Source organism: Phoenix dactylifera, chromosome 8 (assembly GCF_051530095.1).
Source record: "Phoenix dactylifera cultivar Ajwa chromosome 8, Ajwa_hap1_PhDact_Kaust_v1.1, whole genome shotgun sequence".
Lineage (NCBI taxonomy): Eukaryota > Viridiplantae > Streptophyta > Magnoliopsida > Arecales > Arecaceae > Phoenix > Phoenix dactylifera.
The window spans coordinates 22,415,528-22,438,603 of record NC_143197.1 but is presented as its reverse complement, the minus strand read 5'-3'; the positions used below and the strand labels follow the sequence as shown (position 1 = coordinate 22,438,603).

At 37.5% G+C, this 23,076-nt stretch overlaps 1 protein-coding gene across 2 annotated transcripts in view; it reads left to right on the top strand.

The window, feature by feature from the left end:
- The first annotated feature begins 1,040 nt into the window (after window positions 1-1,040).
- The window catches only part of LOC103697015 (isoleucine--tRNA ligase, cytoplasmic-like), a 40,712-nt gene continuing 18,676 nt past the window's right edge, over window positions 1,041-23,076 (top strand). For both annotated transcript variants that reach the window (XM_088703093.2, XM_088703094.2), the window contains exons 1-8: window positions 1,041-2,024; window positions 2,105-2,170; window positions 2,251-2,394; window positions 9,915-10,141; window positions 11,752-11,917; window positions 15,478-15,591; window positions 19,880-19,977; window positions 22,176-22,254. In XM_088703093.2, the coding sequence (XP_088559219.2) occupies window positions 1,491-2,024; window positions 2,105-2,170; window positions 2,251-2,394; window positions 9,915-10,141; window positions 11,752-11,917; window positions 15,478-15,591; window positions 19,880-19,977; window positions 22,176-22,254 (1,428 nt within the window). In that variant the 5' untranslated portion in view covers window positions 1,041-1,490. The remainder of the gene's footprint in view (window positions 2,025-2,104; window positions 2,171-2,250; window positions 2,395-9,914; window positions 10,142-11,751; window positions 11,918-15,477; window positions 15,592-19,879; window positions 19,978-22,175; window positions 22,255-23,076) is intronic.

The following is a 23,076-nucleotide window of genomic DNA, read 5'->3' as shown; positions in this document are numbered from 1 at the left end:
CATCCTACCTCAAACCTAGCATAACTTAAAAGCTTAATCAACCTTATCCTGTAATACATGGTTATTAATTACCCTATCATATGTGCTAATGATAAAGTTGGTAAAGTTTATAAATGCTGAAACCAGACCCGATAATATAAACTGAAACATCTCTAGATTGAGTCTTAACTGTTGGTAAAGCAGTCATGCTTCATCTAAAGGAGAACTTGATTTAGCAACTCCTTTTCAAAAGACACGAATGATGCAGCAACAACAACAACAATAAAAAAAATCCTAGACAAGTTTCACGATCAGGATTCTTGTTAATAGAAATCTGTTGTCATGTTTATGAAAATGGGACATTGCACAACTAGTAACCAACCATCTTTGATCAAATTAATATACATAATGATTAGTGAATACTTCGTCGCTCAAATGTGCACGGGGACCCAACAAACATTCGATGATAGAATAATAACTCATTGGGAATTTTTCTTTCCAGCACCATCTTTACGCAGACACATGGAATTGGATGGTCAAAAGTCTAAACCCAACAAAATGAGATTAAACCAAACCAACTTGGCGCCCAAGGAAAAGGACCAACCAAACCCTGTCCACTGATGCCTATTTTTGTTTCCTTGGCCAACAAGTATCAACCAACGGCCTCCGCCCTGAGGCAGGCCGTTGGACGCTAAGCTTCTCATCTTCTTACCTTAATTTCTAAAATAAAATAACACCGATCAAACCTGCGCCCCTTGGACGGCGCCCTCAAGCTTCAAGTCTTTGACATATGATCCTGGCCCAACTACTAGCCCAACTGATTTTTTTTTTTTTTAGTACAAGGCAGCTCACACCCTACGGATGTGAATACGACCTGTAAGGTCAGAAAACAAAAGGCTATGCAGAGGGTCCAGCACAGGCGCATAGTCTGTTCAGATAAACCCTCCAAAGCAATAAAAAAAGCAACGCAATTAGCGGCACAATTTGTTATCTTGTAAATATGCGGTTCTTGGCTTCTGCATGAATTTACTCACGACTCGTGGCCTAGTGGAAGCTACTCTCTCAATAGGCTACGGATGTCGTGGAGTAACCTTTCCTCAGCAGCGCACCCCAACTCCAAACCCATTTGATCATTGTGGACGAGTCCCTCTCGAGGAGGATATTGTCCATGCCTATTACCTATCTTGCAAAGGAAACACCCTTCTATGCAGCACTAAGCTTGACTCATACAACAAACGTGTTAAAGATCTGCTGCCCCTGCCGCCGCCAGTCTGGTTCAACTTACTAGTCTGGCATCGTGGCCTCTAATGCTCACACCTCTACCTCTATAGCTCCCTAGAAGAATGAGTGCACAACTACTGGCCCAACTGATACTCTAAAAGAAGCGAATCAAAGACAAAAACCCTAGGTGGAAATAAAACCCTGCTCCCCTCGTTGCTCTCGCTCCTCGCGCCGGCCTCCTCCGGACCCCCAGCCATCCAATCCATCCCCAAATCCTCTTGCCCTCCACCATGGACGACGTCTGCGAGGGGAAGGAGTTCTCCTTCCCTCGCCAGGAGGAGCGCATTCTCCAATGGTGGAAGGAAGTCGCCGCCTTCGAGACCCAGCTAAAGCGCACCGAGTCCATGCCCGAGTACATCTTCTACGATGGCCCCCCCTTCGCCACCGGCCTCCCCCACTACGGCCACATTCTCGCTGGCACCATCAAGGACGTCGTCACCCGCTATCAGTCCATGGCCGGCCACCACGTAACCCGCCGCTTCGGCTGGGACTGCCACGGCCTCCCCGTCGAGTTCGAGATCGACACCAAGCTCGGCATCCGCTCCCGCGACGACGTCCTCGCCATGGGCATCGATAAATATAACGAGGAGTGCCGCAGCATCGTCACCAGGTACGTCAAAGAGTGGGAGGAGATCATCACAAGGACCGGGCGGTGGATCGACTTCAAGAATGATTACAAGACCATGGATCCGTGGTTCATGGAGAGCGTCTGGTGGGTCTTTAAACAGCTTCATGATAAGGATCTCGTCTACCGAGGGTTCAAAGTAAGAAAAAGAAGACCTTTTAATGCTTTTGTGGAATGATTGTCGACTTGGTTGTTATCGTCCATCTCATTGTCATGCAGGTTATGCCCTACAGCAGTGGCTGCAAGACTCCGCTTTCGAATTTTGAAGCTGGTTTGAACTACAAGGTGAACCAAGTCCCTTTTTGTTTTGTTTGTTCTCATTGTTTCCATATTTTTCCTGTCGTCTAAACTTCTTTGGTTTGTAGGATGTGCCGGACCCTGCTATCATGGTGTCATTTCCTATAGTTGGTGATCCAGACAATGCGGCTCTAGTTGCATGGACGACGACTCCATGGACGCTTCCCAGCAATCTTGCTCTCTGTGTCAATGCCAATTTTGTTTATGTGAAGGTTGGTTACTTTATTTCTGGATGCTTGATCCAAAAAACACTGATATGGATTTGAAAAGATCGCTTATTGCGCATGCCCATTCCTGGTGCATATATTTGACTAATCAAGGCGTTTCCTATGAAACCAAGTTTAAGTGATGAATTGATTCTAAAGTACCTGCGACCATGCCAAGTTCACAAAGCAAAAAGTGCTTAACGTTTATCTAGGTTGTGAAAAAAACCTAGGGGGGACTATTCGATGGGCCCCGTGTATGGCCTAGGCAGGTTTCTAGGGGATTAGGCAGCTGACTGGGGAGAGAAGGCCTACAAGGCTGTAAAAAAATGCATGCTATGTCTATGTTTGTGAATACGCTCTAAATAAATTCACATTCAAAACAGTCCATATATCATCAAATCTCAGAAAAGCTAACAAAACAAACAAATAGATAAAATGATTTAGCAATGATATTAAGAATGATGCATAAGGCTATAACTACAAGCAAATAGCAATCAAGCATGCAAGACAAAATGGAAGATAGTACCAAATACTGATAAGCCAACACAAAATGAACATAGATCATAATCATGACTGCAAAAGGACCTAGGTCATAGTAGTTGGGGAAACACATGCCACAAAATAGGATGCCACTTAACCAACATCAAATACAACCAAAGGGTCTAAAGCATAGGTATATAATCAAAACCAACAGGTCCAAATTATCTATAGAAAATGATGGTCATCATCAATCCTCCATGTGGATTTTCATCTCTTCTTCCTTCATCCAATTTATGGAAGTTGGTTCCTTGCAACCAACCCAAGGATCATCCCTCAGAATCCTCTTCTTTTTTTTTTAATATGCTTGTTCTCGTGTTTCACTTTCTATAGCAAATTCCCCCCTTCGATTATTGGAGCTGGTCGCCAAGATGAGGAAGATGCAGCTTTTCCTCTTTCACTCCTAATAGCAATTGTAGATGCACTTGACCTTCTAGAGTGCCTTGTATTTTAAAGTGTATTCGAAGACAAGGTTGTTAAAAAGCCTAGGAGGGGCTAGTCGACAAACCTTTTATATGGCCTAGGTAGGTGCTAGGTGGCCGTCTGGAAGAAAAAGCCTACAAAGTTATTAAAAAAATGCATGCCATGTTTCCATTCACATTCAAAACAGTCCAAATATCATCAAATCTTAAAAAAGCTAAGAAAACATGAATTAAATCATGAACTTGTTTGACATTGAAAATTATATTAATACAGCTTGATATAGGTACACAATATTACAACCACTAGCAACTAGCAATCAACCATGTAAGATAAAATGTAGGATAGTATTGAATCCAAATAAACCAACATAAAATGAATATAGATCATTGTCATCATTCCAAAAAGACATAGTCATGTTATTGGTAAAACACATGCCACAAACTAGGATACTACAAACCGAAGCAAAATAAATCGAAAGGTCAAAAACATGTATATAATCAAAATCAAGAGTTGCAAAATGTCTGTAGAAAATAAGCTTGTTGCCTGCAACAGCAACCAGCAGGTTGCTGCATGCAGGGCTTGCTGGCCCAAAAAGTTTGCTGCCTACAACAGCAATGGCACTAAGCAACAGCTTGCTGAATGCAGGGCCTGCTAGGCCCAAAAAATGGCCACAGGTTGCTGCCTGCTGGGCCTGCTGGGCCTGCTGGCAAAAAAAGCCCTAAAAATTATAGTCATGGAGTAAAATTGTATTCATTTAGTCAATTAGACATCTACTATGCAGGAAAAGAAGATTAAGTAGCAGTTGCCAACAGGTAATATTGAATGCCCCTGCTGGCATAATAAAACAACAAACAATGATTTGGATGGGCAGTCATGCAAGAGAAGTAAAACAAGTAGGAACAAAGGAACAACCCATGTTGGGATAAGTAAAACAAGAAACAAAGAGGAAGAGGAAGAAGAATATGAACAAACAGATAGAAAGGGCAGTCAGAGCAGCAGCACAAGAGGAAGAATGAGAGGAAGAAGAAGAAAGAAGATGACGAAAGAGGATGGATTGATGGATGGAAGAATGGAAGGAGTAGTGGCAACGAAAGGAGGAGGAGGAGGAGGAGGAGAGAAAGAATAGGAACAAACAGATAGAAAGGACATTGGGAGCAGCAGAACAAGAAGAAGAATAGGGGGAGAAAGAAGAAGATGATGAAAGAGGACAAATGGAAGACTGGGTGGAGCAGCAGCAAGCGGCACAGGAGGAGAGGAGCAAACAGATAGAAAGGGTACTAGGAGCAATAACGCAAGGAGAAGAATAGGAGGAAGAAGATGATGATGATGAAAGAGAACATATGGAAGATGGAGGTGCAGCGGTAACAAGAGGAGGAGGGGAGGAGGAGGAGGAGGACAAAGAAAAAGAAGAATAGCAACAAACATACAAATGGCACTAGGAGCAGTAGGACAATAAAGAATGGGAAGAGGAGGGAGAAGAAACAAGCTTGGGTTGCTCTAGTGATTTATCCACAACTGCATGAGTTAGTGCTACTCTTTGCTGATTGAATTGGTGGTTGTAGGGGGTATATAAAGAACAAAACAAAGAAAAGAGCTAACAGAAAAGAACGTGCATTGAGGAAACAGTTGGAAAGTGAATTGGGCATCTGAAGTGGTTTGTTGCCTAGATAGGCGCAACCAATAAACGCGCCAATGCAAGCGCCTTTAACAACACTGCTTTAAGCATCCAAAAATACATCAATTGGTGCCCATGTGAGCCCATCCTATGCATCATCACTAGAAACTAGGGGCGTGCACAGTTCAGTTGGGTTGGTTTAAGGATGTTTTTGGAACCGAACTGACCTAAATTGGTTTCGTAAAAGCAAAACCGAAACCGAACCAATGTCATGGGAAAACCAGTTCAAACCGACCCAATTATTGGGTTGAATACTGTTAAAACTCTAATCTATAACCAGAAAACAAAATTTATTGACTGTGGAACAAATATTCTCCAAGGAAACGAATTACCATAGTCTTGCTTTTGGCCAATGCTTGGACCATGGTGACCGCCTTCATTGGCTTGAACACACCGCCGACATCGATCGCCACCTCGATCCACTGGTCCGGCAATTAGAACGCACTGGAGAACAATATCCAACCCAATTTTACAAAGGAAACCCATCATCAGAAAGGTGAAGAAATCTTAAAATAATACATGAGAAAAATAAATCAATCCATCAGACAAACAAATTGAATAATCGAAGAACTAAAGGCCCAAATCAAACCTAATCGTCGAGCATATGAAGCAGTGTGGTCTTCCCGGCATTATCGAGCCTGAGAAGCAAGATCTTGGTCTCCTTCTGCTAGAGCTCGAGTGAGGCGAGCATGCCATAGAACTAATCTATATGGAACATAGCTACTAGAGCCTTGATTCACCCCCGACATGATTAGATTGGTTGAGATCTTGCTGAAATTTGGCTGTAAGAGATCGGATCCGATGATCTTTGGCTGTGCTTCTTCCCAGAGATGATACGATTCAAGGACCATTGAGACATAGTAGTCTTTGGGGTATGTGGCTCGGATCGTTCGAGACTCACCATGGGACAAGCCAAGGTGGTGTAGGAAGTCGAAGTGCTCGAGGAGGAGCACCTTATGGCCGCACTTCGCCACCTCATAAGCTGTGGCCATGTAACTCCCCGTGATCCTGGCACTAAAGACGATCACATCGAACTCATCACCCTAGACCTCCATCATTCTTGCTCCTCTCTTTAAACCAAAGGGGATGGACAACTGAGGGACAGGCGTGAGCACGAGCGTGAAGCCACGAAGGGCAGAAGGGGGTGACTAGGGTTGAAAGGGCCGGCTTAGGTTTTTTTTTTTTGATGATCGATGGTTGTTGATATTTGATTAGAATGATAGGATCCAATAGGGCCGAAGAGTGCTGGTTCTATTTAGTCCTGCATCGACTATTTACACGAAACTTCCTCCTTTTAGAACAAAATCCTTATGAGAGAGGGCAAACCAAGCGAGTTATGCTACTGGGCCAGGTAGGGTTGGCTTTGGGTATTAGGGTGCGATTGGTACACTAGGCTGGCTCACCCATTTCTAGTTGTGTAATATATATATATATATATATATATAGGTCTTTTTGGTTTAAGCCCTTTTTTTTGAAAACTTGAACTGAAACCAAATCGATTTTGTTTTTTTAGTTCCAAACAATTTTGAACCAAAACTAGACTGAATGTGGGAAAATCCGATTGAAACCGAACCGAAAAGACCAGTTTGGGTTGGGTTCGCGGTTCAACCAGTTTTTTGCACACCCCTACGACAAACACATTCTTTCTCCAAATTAGGTTTTGAAACAACCACTTGTTATGCCAATCCAGCTCATCTTAACAAATAGGGTCAAAAGTCCTGATTGATTATTTTTTCTTTCTCCGAATTGATCTTGAAGCTTTTGATTGTTAACAAAACAAGATTGCTCAACTTTTTTTTTTTGGGCTCAAGGTTTTTCTTTTCTTGTATATATCTAGATTCAAAAAAAAATCTGCAACATAGATACTACTTGAAAATAGAATATCCAGAACTTCTATTTATTAACACACTGATATTTTAATATTCAAAAACTAAACAATTATACATAGCAATAGTTTTATTGATATAGCAATAACTAATCAACTAGTTAGGGTGATAGGCCGATAATCTTTTCCTACATGCTCAATACTCCAATAATGCTTGCATTTGGAGGCACTACATTTCACACCAAGAATTTCAGTGCAAATTACCTTAAATTAGTTGTCTCCTTTCCAGCACCATACATATCATACCATTTGGCTACAATTTAAATTTGTAAAGTCAAAATATCATAATTCAGATTTAAAGATAATAGTTGTATAAAACTGAAACTGTTTTAGTTCACTTACTTTGTATTTTGATATCCTTTGGTGAATGTCTATTTCTTCCCTTAACACTCCCAATGCATATGCGTAGAATTTGATCTGTTATCTCATCTTGTAACTATTTATCTGGTACCATCTTCTCCAAACATTCTTTTAACCCATATTCTATATTGCCACATTTTTCTCAGCCTTCCCATGCTCAGCATAATACATGGCATGATAAAGAAAATATGCAGCAATATGCAATGGATGGCTCACATGATCATTCCATCGATCATCAACTATCTTAGGGATAGGACTATAATTCCGTTTATTGTGCCTGAAATTAGAGATAATCATCTGACGGGCGTCCATCATTGACTTGTAAATATAGTCCATAGGAGCTTGATTTGTATGCTCCATCAAAGGACTGACATTGCCTGTGATACTAGTAAAACTCTCTTCACCCTTTCTAAAACATATTAGACATCTCTATTTTCTCTACTTTTTGAACTTCATTTTTCTCTGAGCATTGACTTCTATGCCGCTCATGTGAAACAAAACATCATCTCAAAGAATCTGATTGAGTGCTTTATAATGTACATGATCTCATCTGCTTCAACGCTTTATAATGTAACTGTTACATGGAGATTTATTTTTTGAAAACCACAAATATTTCATTAAGTTGCTTGATAATTAATCCCACTTTTGTGTTTTGGTTATCATGCTTTTTTTGTGCTGTTGGTGCCTCTTTCTATGATAACATTTGTCCTGAAGCAAAAAAGAAATCACTTATGCTAGTGATTCAGCACCATGACTTATAATGTCGTGATGCCAGATTAGTGTAGACCAGACTGGTGGGATCTGGTTAATAGATTTAGATCTCATTCTAAATAAAATTGTAGTTTCTGTGAAGAAACTCAGAGGCCTAACAAATCCATAAGTGAGAGAGGTGGATGTCAAATCCCATTTCCTAATTTATTTGGAAATCAGAGTGCAGGATGCAATGAAGGTGGAAGAGAAGAAATTTTCATTGGAAATTTAGTTCATAACTACAGCATGCTTTTTCTTTTTAGATGTTAGGTCTACCATATATTCTTTAAGCTAGAGATTGAGAAAATCTATTTTTTTAGTTTTGGTGATCTGGTATTCATCGATTAGTAATATCTGCCTTCATAACCATTGTATCACATTAGGTTTGCAAAATGAAATTCTACCGATAATCCACTTTTTGTCCCAAAAAGCTTTTATCTTGTCTGCCCTATCATACCACAATCTCTCCACATATGGCCATTACCTTGTGGGGTGGATTCTCTTGTTAGTTTGCTAGAATAGACTTTACCTTTTGCAAAAGTGTTTTATGCCTCCTGAGTTTGTCATAACTAGTGCACTGCTTTTTGTAAGCCATCAACTGGATTCCCCTCATGTTGACAAAGATTTTATGGTTTGCTTTTGTTTGATTTAGTAATTTAAATACATTAATTTCCTGTCTATTGTTTATACGTTTCGGACAGGAACTCTTGATCTAATATGATGTACCCTATCTATTAAGATAGTGTAAGGACAGAGAGGAGGTTGTACCCGACTGTTCGGAATAAAATTTGTACCTCAACATTTGGAGGGAGGATGTGATTAATCTGTCAACAGATTTAAGCTGTGAATGCAGATTTCATTTGTATATCGGATATCTGAATCTTGCAGATCTTTCAGTCTTGTGGGTCTTTTGAGACCTTCATTGTTAGATGTAAAGGTTGAGAAGTTAACTGTAATCATTTTGAGAGGAGGTCAATTTTACTATAGTGAGATTTTGAGTTTGCTGCATATGATTCCCTGGACTAGCCATTTCAATTATACTTTCTGATGACCATTATGTAAGTTTCTAGCACCTGCGTCTTTATTTAGTAGTCATTATTGGTCACAAACCTATGTTTGCATAATGTGATGCGACATATCATGTTTCTTTGGCATAAACTAGAGATTTGACACACCATCCTATCATTTCATGTGACTTTTGTATGAAAATCCAGTATATGAGATTATCTTTTTTGAATGGATAACAAACATCAGGTTGTTGAGAAAGGAAAATTTTGGGATGAATGGGGAAGCGGTTAGTGGAACCATAAGAAGAAAGGAACAAAAAGCGGAATCCTCTGCAAAAGGATACTTTGACTTCTTAACATCAATAATATTTTCAAATCCAGATTCCAGATCTTAGGCAGAGCAAACCTACGAAACAACATACAAATAATCTGTCTTTATTACTTATGTAATTTGATCAACTCATGACCTATGCTTAAAAACCATATCATATACTCTAAATTGATCTTTTGTCCTTGTCCAAGACCAAATCAAATACGTAGATGGATGTAGATGAGGTATATGTCCTACTCACCCATGACATGCACTGATGGAGTATGAATTGTTGCTATTTTTTGCAATACCATAATGAGCTCATTTGAATATTCCTTATTGATGCTCATCAGCAATATATGATATATGGCTGTATTCTTATTTTTTTCCTTCATTTTTAAGTTGCTTTCTGAAGGTTGTTCTTTATGCATGACATATAGCATATGCAACTGAGCTTTCTTTTACTAGCCTTAAAATGTCATATTGTTGAGTCCACTATGATACTTTTTATATTATCTCCCATGTGCTTTCCCCACACCCTTTCTTTCTTGGGGTTTCACATCGCCTTAAAATCATCAGGTTCGTGACAAGTTTTCCGGGACAGTCTATATTGTTGCGGAGTCTCGATTATCAGAGTTGCCCAAAAGGAAATCAAAAGCAGACGGACTAGTTGCATCCATGCAAGATTTAACCCTCTCAAACTCTAAGAGTAAAGGAACCAAGGATGCTAAAGTTAAGAGTGAACCAGATACTGGGTCATATGAATTGCTTGGGAAAATTGCAGGCTCTTCCCTGGTGGGCTTAAGGTACATATCTGTTTGTGTTCTTGTATCAAGGATTCTATGTGAGTAATCATAATATCTCGCATATCAGTATCTTTTTGTTCATTCATTCTTTTATTTGTTGAAGATCAATATGCTTGATATGAAAATTAGACTACAACTGAATAAAAAATAATTCCAAATGTGGAAGAGAAAAACCCATGTAAATGTAAAGCTCTGATAGGACAAGTAACCTCATCACCCTTTTACTTATAATAGTTACCCATTCATGTTGATCTGTCACAACTTGGAAATGACCTAGCTAGTGGCATCTTCCAATGCCAAAGTTGTTAACAAACGAATCTTGTTTATGCTATCTAGGGAATGAACAGAAATTTTAATTTAGTGTTAGAATAACTTGCTCTCAGAAGAAGCTACACAACCTTTGATGGTTTGGCCTTTGATTTGATGCCGCAATGAACCTTGTAGCACTCATAGTGAGTTATATATGTATGTTGGGAAAGAGACATTCAGCCCTCCTGAGATTTTCTTGTCTCTTTCTCTAAGGATATTACGTTCTCCTAAATATAACCACGACTACTCATCACAAATCTTTGAAGGCCAAATTCTTGTAAATTTCATAATATCTGCTGTGCATCCTATAACTTAGCTACCCTATTGTGTGGCTCTGCAAGCTCCTTGTTAATGAACAAGATGGAAGGCGCCATCTTCTCACTACATCCTTTCACAAATTTTATTTTTTTATTTATATTTGAAGCAATTCTACTTTGTCGTAGAGAGCACAATTTGGATTTGACAAGTGCTATATCGGAGAACGTGGCAAGATTGATTTTCTTTTCTATAAAAAATAGTAGGACCTTTTCAAACTCATGAATCATTTACAAAATTTCACTCACAGAATCCTGATCTTTGTTTCTTTAGTATCTATTCACAGACAAGCTTTTTATTTAGTGCACAAGATATCTGCCCCTTTCAGTTATTAAATCTTATCAAGAGATGTTGCGCGAGTGTCAGTGTCAATCTTCCAAATATTTGGCACCAAAAAATCTTCAGAAATTTGATACTTTTGCATTTCTGAACTTCTTATATATTATAACTATTTGCATATAGACGTGTGTATACTGTTCAATAATTGGAACAGTTGCTGCGGGACTCAAAGATTTGACAACTTGGAGCAATGTATATCTGGTGCTGCTCACAAGAAATTGTAGCATCTACATGGATTATGTTGACATTGTATGATACTGTTAAGCATCAATGAGTGTTGGTGAGTTAAATCGTCTCAAGAGTTAGATGCTTCAAGAGAACCAAAGGTGGAGTGCATCGGCCAGCATGTTTGATAGGTTTATATAATATTTAAGCATGATCAACTAGCAAAATGTTACTTGAATAAACTATAATATGCAAATATCTCTTTTTGCACCTGAAACAACTTTGCATTTGTTTTCAGAGCCCTTGTTCTAGTTGTATGATAATAAATCATTAAAGTTCATGCCTTTCAACTTAATAAGATAATGTATGAATTTCCTAAATAAATTTATGATGCTATCATCCTTTTAATGTTTTTTATAATCTTGTTTCATGTTTATCGTCAATAAAGTAGTATATTGACTTACAAAGAAATTTTAATGCAGATATAAGCCACTGTTTGATTATTTCTTAGAGTTTTCAGAAACAGCATTCCAGGTGGTTGCAGACAATTATGTCACTGATGATAGTGGAACTGGTGTTGTCCATTGTGCTCCTGCATTTGGTGAAGATGATTATCGTGTTTGCGTTGCTTCGGGTATAATTCAAAAGGTTAGATCCTTAGACATTTATGATACATGCCTTGTATTTAGGAATTCATGACATCATTTACTATTTGTCGAAGCATGCATGCTAGTGAACAAGAAAATTCACCCGACATTTTATGCCTTGTAGTAGGGTATCATTATGGGCATCACTCTCCCTCTCTCTTTGGCTACACACACACACACACACACACGTGTATATATGCATGTCTATACGAATGCAGACAAACAGATATACACATAAAAGATTATATATTTGTGCATGTAAAATATGCCTGTACATGATGTTTATGTCTGCACTTTGGTATGTACATATATAAATGTATCTGTGTGTCTGTGTGTGCATACGTTGTGTATATATTTTTTACATACAAGGATTTACTTAAATATCTTTAAGACATGACTAACATGCCTCAGGTGTAAAAATGCATAGTTACTCATCTGTCCAGAATGTTCTTTGGAATCCATGTATCTTCAAACATATATGTTCCAAAGTCAAGTGGTTTGGAGACTCAAACCTCGATTAAAACAAGCCATCAATCCTGTCATTGAAAATTGCCTATTTTTTAACCATCACTTGGTTTTGATTATATGATATATGCTTTTGAAGTTTCCAGAATGCTGTTGAATGTTGGTTGCTGTGGGAAGTATGGATTGGATAGCCAGCCATGCACATCTGACTTGAGAGTAAGCATGCAAAATATGCCTTGGATAAATTACCTGTAGAATGTGAGCTTTGAAAGGAAAGAAGCCTTAGGGGTTGAGATACAATTATTCTTCACACCTTCTGTATGCTTTTGTGTAGGGTACTTGAACTGTGTCTTATTCTTTTCCACATCAACATCTTCTGGTCTTGAATGATACTCATGGAGGCCTCCTCAAAGGTCTTGGCTAGAAGCTTGGATTCTACCTGCAATATGATATTCCTTTGCTATTTTTAGGCCCAACAAGCATTTTTCAGCTTCTGTGACTGGATTTTGTCTTCTTTGCTTTGCCCATGGATTAGAAATGTGGTAGGTTGGTATAGTACCATTACTACCAATACTGTTCCAACACGAAATTGGCACCTGTATGGGTGCCAAAACGTTGAAACCATCAACTTTTAATGCATGTACTGATCCATTCTGGTGTATTTTGATTGTCATTGGTATCGATTTATTTTCAATATTTTTGGTGATGTCAGTTTCATTACATACCATTAGTACCGGTACCGTACGGTTCCAATGAAAAAACAGTACAAGTTTCAGTACCAATGTTTAAACCTAAGCTTTGCCCTTGCTAAGATTTATAATCCTTTTTAACAGTGGATAACACATCACCTGGTTCCTTGCTTTTCCCCCCTTTCTTCTTTTCTTTCCTGCATGGAAGGTAAACAATTACATGGTAGTTACATTGATCATGGGGAAGTGGTGTGGCACCTGAACAATAGCAGCAACCTTAAGAAGTTGAATAGGAAAATTGCCCAGCTTGTCTGCCTTGTCTCCATGGGCTAACCATGTTTGGAGAGTCAATCAACAAGTTGAATGGCCTCCCCATAAGCTTGGCTGACTTAACCGTTGAAGGTTGCCACAAGAGATTACTGAAGTTAGCAATAATGGTATTTGGTGTGGTGGGAGATGCATTGTAAGTCTTGATCTACCTAACTACAGTGCAAAAGTTTTCTTGTACCCAAGGAATGCTAAACCGGCCCGTACCGGCCGGCCGGTTCAGCCTGTACTGAATCGGTACCGGCTCTGACCGGTCCGGTTCGGTGTTAAAAATTTATACTAGACTGTACCGGCCCGTACCAGCTGATCTTATCGGCCCATACCGGTCGATACCGGTCCGAACCGGCTAACTGTACCGGCCTATACCGGTCGGTATCGATCTATACCGGCTTGAACCGGCCAACCATAATGGCCCGTACTGGTTTCAATTTTTTTTGGGACTTTTGGATGTATGAACCAAACCGAACCAGTGCTACCGGTCCGAACTGGTACCAGCACCCACCGGTACATCGATCGGACCGATACCAGCACCCACCGGTATGTCGATACGGTCGGTACGGCGGGCTTGAGTTATACCTACAGTTGCTCGGCCTTGATTTTCATGGTACCTTTTCAACCCATGCAGCACTAGAGACAGGGGAGAGCAACCAACAACAAGGCTCAAGCCATCAACTTCCTGTATAATGTCTTAACCCACCACATTGATCTTGGGGATTCAAGGCACCATCCGACTAAGAGTGCATGATAATCTACAGATTTTCATCTGAAAAAGCTAAGGATATGGTAAGACTGTAAGAGGCAACAAGCACCAACACATCCTAGGTAATTGATCCATGTTACATTGTTTTGTTTTAGTCCCATCCTCGGGGAACTCAAATGCTACTTGGCAAGGATCTTAGCCAGCCTTATAAAAGATGATGGAGAGTCCAGCTTGCCTTGGTATAAGCACTTATACCACACCTTCTGGACCATTCAGACAAAACAGCACATCATGGTTGTGGAAAGGTCAGAAAGGGACAAGTTCCAAAGAAGGCATCTCCGCAGCAAAAGGCATAGCAGCCCAATATCCAAGAGGTTGCTGCATTTGTGACTGGTTGCCTCCCCTAATAGGGTGTTGAACAAAGGGAAGGAGGTCGTGATGACCTTCCTTTCAGGGCTTGCTATAAAACATCTGCACCTGGGTACTGGCTCTTTATTTTCTTGTTGACTGAACACCATTCTGATCTTTCATATTTTCTGGTATCATTCTGCGCTATATCATTTGCAATGTAACTTCTAAAACTAACATCTGTTAAAGGTCTGACTTAAGTATCAACACTTTATTTTATCAATAAGGTCGAAGATAGATCTAAGATAATGAAAATAGAAGATCATTTCGGAGTCTGTCCTCGGCATAAGTTTTGGCTGAAGTCAACATATTTCTCATTTTATTATGATAGGTATGTAAACTTTAATTTCCAAAGCTGTACTTCATATTTCTGAAGTAGCATTTGCTGCTCATCAGTATGTGCTTTCCAGAGAGCACACAAACCTTGTGGTTCTAGATTGAATACTAGCATTCTAATCATCTATAAATATTCTTTATGTCCAATATTTCACCTTATGATCTGGAGAGTTCCTTAATCATATATATTTAAGCCAACAAATAGTTGGGTTAAGGCTGGTTGGTTATAGTTATGGTATCTTGAGAGTTGTTAGTTTGCTCTGAATACATAACTGTCTTTTGCATATTGTTGACAGTTTGTTTCTGTACTAGTTTTATGTTGTAAATGAAGAAGGTAAACTTGTAAACTTTCTACAATGTGCTGGCCATCATCCTACAAGAAAGGTTGTGAAAAACATGTTTTGATGTTATCTCCATTTTTTACAATGAGTTTTTATTACTTATGAGAGATATATTGATGGGCATGTCTTTGTCTTAGTGTTTGTTTTTCCTCTTCAACTATATCCTTGCAGCCAAAAGAGAACTGAACTATATCCTTGCAGCCAAAAGAGAACTGATATTGCTTTGTATTTAAAATTCTGACGATCAGCTTGTGATTTTCATTAATGTTCCATTGTCTGGTCATCCACATATTAGGATGAAGATCGTATTGTGGCAGTTGATGCCGATGGTTGCTTTACTGAGAAGGTTTCTGACTTCCATGGGCACTATGTCAAGGATGCTGATAAGGATATCATAAATGTGGTTAAGGCAAGAACTGCAGCTGACATCCATATACTATCTTATTAAAAATTTCATTTCTGTTTGTTTACATATGCATGTCTCCCTTTTTTTTTGTTGAACTGCAAAATTTACAAAGTAAGATTATATGCAGTATGAGCTATAGCATTACTTGATACATATGCTTCTTTATCTAACTTACAGATATGTTAAATTTTGGATGGTTTGAATTAAGTTTGCCTCAACTAGTAGTAGTGTAGTACAGTGCGTGGTAGCACCATAAATGCTTCTCAGAAACTCTTCTGGAGTAGTAAAAAATATCTCAGGGTTTATGAATTGCGGTTGATAAACTTTTTACATATTTTTGCTATTGTTCTGAATTTTCGGTTAGTTTTTAATTTTGTATTGTTTCATATCTGTTGCAAAAGAAGTCACTTTGCTCTAATTTGATAAATTCTAAAACTAACAACCAAAAACGATGACATGCTTTAATTATACTTGGAGTAATGAAACACATGCAACAGAAAAGTAAATTATCTTCTATAATGGACGTGTTGCAATAGTAACAGATTTTCATCACCTTTTTTAATTTTATTTGTCATGTCTTTTTTGTGCTTATGAAAGTATGGATGTGATGTTCAAATAAAAGAGACTGCAGAAAAGCTATCAATACTTTGCTTTTCATCCTTTCTTGAATGAGATCCAAGTGCAAGAGTTTCACATACAATGAATCTCTTACTATTAGACTACAAAAAACAAATCTTGCTGTGGTTTTTGACCAAGAAGATCTATCATGCATAATGTGAACCATGGATACCCAAGAACATGCAAGGAATACCTCTTTGCGGACAAAAAGTTGCAGCAGAATCCTATCTTAAAGGGTGCTTCCCCTGATTAATACATGAGTGTAATCCCTTTTATGGATAAGAATAGAAATGGTCTTTTTGTAGTTCTTTGCTCTAGCAAACATCATAATAAGTGGATTGTTCAAAACATACATTTTCGAACATGAATAATTACTACTCCACCAAAAATTGTAATGATCAACCTTACACCCTTTAAAAACTTGAATCTAAAATTGAACTCAGGACGTAGCTGTCCATTTCAAAAGTGTTTGCATGAAAGGAAGGATTCATACATAGGAAGAATAAGATCGGCATTCCTAAAGGTTTCTATTTGCGCGGAACATGAAATGAATGAGAAACTTGTAGGCAGTAACGAAAACTATAACTCGGAAAAATCGATTTGAGTTTCTCGGTCTATATAAATTTTCAAATACTAATGTGCATTTTTGGTGGTTGTATCTTTTGTAGGAGTTATTTAGTGTATATTTTTTTGAAATCTTTTAGAATTATTTAACAACCTCCAATCCATGGTCTGTCGTACCAACCTGTACTGTATTGGGAGGAAGCCGGTATGAAACTTAAATTTCAGTTGGTATAAGTCCCGTACCGAGGCGTACTATCTCATATCGAGGTGTACCGATCTATACTGAGGCGTACCGAAGTGCATATCGGCCCGTACCGAGGTGTACCAACCTGTATCAAGGCATACTGAGCTAAAGATTGAGAAAAATGGTTAGAGTGTTATTTCGGTACATAGGTGTACCGTACCAAACCGATAAGGTATCAATATTGCGGATCTTGCTCTAATCTTTATAAAATCTCAACAATTATGACTCTTGTTTGTGTTTTTCAGTACCCATCTTAACCTAGTATTATTTAGGGCTAGTTCATCGATGAATTGACTTATTTCATCATTATTAGATGGAATACTTTACCCATGGGCATAAATCTCCGAATTTTGAACCTGCACCCATTTTCCTAAGCGCTTCTTATTCAAAATCTTTCTAAAATATTTGCTTCCCGCATATCTTCTCCTGATTTTGGTAACTGAGATTTGGTCCTTGAAATCTCTCACATTAGAATTTTGATTCTCTCTTTTTTCACCAAAAAAGTAAATTTTTAGTTTCCTTTGTACCTCATTCCCTCCATTTCCTCATCAATCTTTTGAAGGGCAAAGTTGTGATTTGACTTCTAATTTGTTTGTCCATTCATCTCGAAGAAAACAACCTCAGGGTTCTTGGTAGTGTTTACCCTTTCAAGTCTCGGAGGAAATTGATGCTTGGGTTTTGGCTTTCTAAAATCTTCATCTCTTAAAATGGGGAAAGAAAGGCTTCTCTTATTTGCCTTAATCTAGTTGGCCAAAGGGTGCGTCTTAGTATAGCAGAGTCCTCTAGTTCTTAATCAATCCCTCCATTTTTTTGGGGAGAGGAGATCTTGGCTGCACCTTGTGATCGCTCATTGGAGGTTCATCAACGAACAAGGTTAGATGCAAGAAAATAACTTGGGTTGCTAGTAAATCTGGATTTATGAAAAAGGAGGAGCAAATGGTCCTCATAGTTCATGAGGGGAAAATTAGCACGAAAGTTTCAGCCTTGGTAATTAAAAGTTAGTCGAATGTATTCTTGGAATGTCCATCCCAAATCCGGTAAAGTTAACCTTTAGAGGTATAATGATTTTGCTATTAACCTTTAGAGGTATAATGATTTTGCTATTTCATTTTCAAGATTTAAATGTACCATAAAGCATTCTTGTTAAAGTCTTACAATTCATCATCCAGATCTTACAATCCTGATTAAAACAACTCTAAATGATCTGGGTCCCATCCTTGGATGGGGATTAGTGTATGACCAGAAGATTTAGATCCATACAATGACAATACAATCCTTCGGATCATAGATCCAGCTTGATTGTGCTAATTATATATTTACATATTAAATTATGGGCAGGTTCATTTTTCAGAATTTATGTGACTATGTGGCTTTTAAATTACTTATCACCAGTCGCTGTTGAGAAGTAAAATTAGCAAGTCTATTATTGGAGTTCATAGAGTTAAAACAAGTTGCTAATATTTGTCTTTTTGCTGCAATATGTTAATGATTAGTCCATGTGTTTCCTAAAAGAATCTACCTAAAAGGATAATGAGATTGAGTGCAAATGTATAAATTTCTTGAAAAACTGAACAAAACATTTATTTCATATAGACATGCTATATATGTACATGTATTGGTGAAAAATAAAGTTTTTGTATGTATGGCTTTCTATTCTCCATTCATTTACTTTATAGTTACTCATACTTCAATTTCACATATCTTTTATATTTTAAACATTCTAAAAGAAATCAGAAAAAATCTACGATCTATGATCCGATCGACAATTCTTTTCGATCTAGTCCTCTCTGCGTTTATAACTCCATCCCGATCTTAACAGCACTGCTATAAAGAAGTTGGTGCTCATGCCCTTTTTTTTGGATGTTTCATTATATGTAACTTGGACTTTTCCCTGATTTGGTAAGTCGAGTCAGATCTGTTTTGCCTGTGTATTTCTTGAGAAACTTATCTATGTATGGAACAATTATCTGGTGCCTAATATTCATTCTAAACTGTCTATAAAATTTTAAATATGATTGACTAAAATTTAGTGCACTAAAATGCTTTTGAGCAACTTTGCTGATGTCTCTTTCCCTTTCTTGTGCCATATATTTCTTTGTTCTGCCATTAACTATTGATCTTTTATACTAATTGCTGTAATGCCATGTGGAAGAGAAACATATTGTCTGCATGCTATGATTATCGAGACTAAACAAATAATCAAAACCAATTGGAATGAAGTATATTTGACTTCTAGTGCAATATATTTCTACAAATGAATTCAATAAATATTATTTTTTTATCTTTTTTTTATTATTGATTTATAGTTTGGATTAAATTTAGTTCTAGCTCAAGGGTTTAATAACCAATTATACTGTACTGTACTGTATACCCATTGATAAGCCAGGAGTAGATACAAGGGCATACCGCCATATATACCATACCAAGGCGTGACTGGTACTTCCCTGTTTCGGGTATTTCAAACCTTTTTCAGGATAGAATGCCAAGTAAAATGATCAAAACTATTTAAGTAACAGAATATTAAGTTTAACCATATAGATAATGAGTTTCTGAAAATTAGTTTTTTCGCAGATTAAAATCGTATACTTTATTTGATTTCTTGTTCTTATGGAATACTAAATATTTTTAATTCAACTATACTTTTAGGATGAAAGCACAGTAGCAATCCTCTTTATCACCAATAAGTCATTTGTATTTTGTAAATTTTTGTCTGCTAATTCTCGGCATGTATTGCTATACTAGGTCTATTACATAAAAATTCTTCCCTGAATCAAAATATTGTATAATGTCAGAAATGGTTTTCTTGAAAGAGGAAATATTGTATCTTTTACATTCTGAAAGACACATTTGGTGAAATTTCAACAGGGAAAAGGAAGACTTGTGAGTATAGGGAGTATCACACATGCATATCCTTTCTGCTGGAGATCGGACACTCCTCTCCTTTACAGGGCTGTTCCAAGTTGGTAAGTGAAGGTTCTGGAGCTATGTGTTTTCTTTCATTTCCTCTAGGCTCGGCTTGGTCACTGTAGTTTTATATTTTATGTTGGTCTTACTCCAATCAACAAGGCTCCGTATCTCAGTTGTTCATTGTGTTTAAATGCAATCAAAATGATTTATATTAAGTTATTAACCTTACCTTTTCATTGTTGCTTTGTTCGGAAAATTTCAGTGTCATTGTCTGCTACGGATAACTATAATAGTATCATCCAAGTACATAACTTTTAGTCAGTTCATTTTCAATTTGTCCTAATTTTGGGGGCAGATATGTACTAAACTTATTTTGCACCCAAATTTTTGTTATTACTAGCCATTTTTGGTAAGCTACCAGTTTACAATTATGTAACAACGTGCATTTTTTTTAGTAATTATTTTCTGATATTAATTTTAAAATCAGGTTTAAATTCAAAATTAAATCTTTTCAGCTAGGTTGAAGACTGACCCTTATTGTGTGGAAAATCCAAAATCAATTGTAAGGAATGTGACTAGATTAGCCTTTTTGTTCAGAAATATATTGCTTTTTGGTAGTACTTGGGTGAAATCCATTCCTTCCCATATGTTATTAAACAACACTGTCCATGATTATCAGCTGGCCAAAATTAGTGAGTTCAAGGTATTCTTTATCATAATTTCAAGCATTTAAACTATAAAAAATGACACAATTTTGGTTTTCTCAAAAGATATTGCAAAGATTTTATCAAAAAAAAGATATTGCAAAGAAATTGAAACAAATGTTGTTATCTTTATGTGCTAGCTTGAATCTTTGAGAAAATAAAGTTGTGATTAGCATATGCTTTTCTTCTGCTCTCCAAACCCTCCCCAAGAAAAGAAAAGCTTGGCCTGTACCACATTTTGCTGGTTCTTGTCATGTGTATGGAATTTGTGTGGCCTGATATGTTTGATATGTTTTAATGCAAACCAACACATATAGCACCGCTTCACATTAGAGCTGATCACGGGTCTGGTGGCCCGCCCAGGCCGAAATTTAGTGGGCTTGGGCACTAAAAATAGGCTTGTGGCATGGGCTTGGGCAAAAAAGTATGCCCGATCAAAAAATTGGGCCGAGTCTAGGAAACTTTAAAAAATGACGTAGCTCGGCCTGAGAATATATATATATATACACGCATTTTATATGTTAATTATATTAATTAATTATATATTATAATCAAATAATAATATATTATATATTTAAAAAAAATGATTAATCTCATGATATAAATAGAAGACCGGGCTGGTGGTGGGCCTGGGATTGGCTCTACAATATTATATCGGACTTGGGCAAAAATTTAAACCTGATGTTCGGGCTGGGCCGGACCTGGGGATAGACATCGGGTCTAAATTCTACTGCAGAGCGCGGCCCAAGCTTAGTCTAGCCTGGTGCTTGATCTACTCTATTTCACATGTTTGCATTTTTTGGCCCAATAAATGTGGCCTTTCATTAATCATAAAGTTCAATTTAGTATTTGTATCCATATAATGGCATTTAGCTTAAAGGATTTTTAAAAATAAAATAATACTTTTAGTTAAGAACATAACACTAAGGACTTCAAATTTCATTACCATTTTTTCCTGCATCAAGAAAGATATTGTGCATGTTATAGTATGATGGTTTTTCCCCCTCAAATCGACATTTATCATCTTTCTTAAGGAAGACATTGCAAAAAAATAGTATAGCTGAGCTAGGCAATAGTTTATAATGTTAGTCATTTTCATTTACTACATTTTTTTTTAAATACTCATGACTTACATAAGGGCATATACTGTCAAACCTTTTAATAAAATTGCAGGTAATAATTCGTAAGGTTAGTCATTTTTCATTTGTTACACTCATTTTTCATTTTCCTTCTCTATGCCTGTTCTTTGGATATATGCCCTTTTGAAGCTTTTGACAACTGTGCAATCTGAAAATTGAGCAGTTAGCGAACTTTAACAGGTACATAATGTGGAAATGTTTGGTTATTTCTTCTAAATAATTCTGTAGTATGAATGGTTTGGAACTGATGGGCTTTTACAATTCTCATTGACTAAAATTTTCTAAAAGACCAATGTCAGGTCATGAAGGAACTTCCTATTGCCTCTGGTTCTTTTATCAGAATCCGTCTAATAGATGTTGATCTCTTTTTGCTGTACTAGATGCTGAGTTTGTTAAGAATGTATTTTATAGGTTTGTTGCTGTTGAAAAGATCAAAGAGCAGCTGCTAGAGAGTAACAAACAGACATACTGGGTTCCTGAATATGTCAAGGTTTTAATTTTTGCACTCTTTTATTTCCTGAATATGTCAGGAGTTTGCACGTCAAAGTTGCATTACCAGTTGTATTATTTTAAGGAATCATGGGCAATTCAAAAAGTTCAGAAAATGACTTGAAACTTGGAAAAGTCAAGATTAATTTCTCCTTGCCAAAGTTAAAGATGTAGCAATACAACTTAAAGTGACAGTAGGAGGCATATGCGCATTAAATTCAGCTCTCCTGGTTCTTTGATTTGTTCTTGGAGCTGTTCAAGAATCCAACAATACTCTGGAATTAGGCTGGCTTCCAATTGCTTCTAACCAACACTGGTGCATTTTCGCCCAAAATGTTATGGTTTTAGCTGGTAGTTGGGGCCATTGATTTACCTTTGATTCACCACATGGACGTCGTGAACACAATGGTCATCATATATGTAAGGAACCTCCTTGCTATATATCAATTGGATGCATTCCATGAAGTTAATTCTGTAATGTTTACAGCATTTTTTTTGACGTCAAATATTGATTTTCAATCAAATAACATCACAGAGGATCTCCTCTTCGCTTACCCTAGTTAATCCTATTATTGAAGGCTTTGATGATCCTGGTATCCCCCCCTCCCTTGAACATCTTTCTTCCCTAGCTCTTACTACATTCTCCTGCATATGACTGCAGTAGAGTTTTATATGTTTTGTATCATCTTGTCTAATTTTTAGATCTTTTCACCCTATGGATTTCTTCAATACTTCTTTTTGACATTCATTCAGTGTGAAGCCATATTAATCTTTTCTCTTTACTGAACATTGTGAGTTTGTGACTACCATCTATTGTATATGC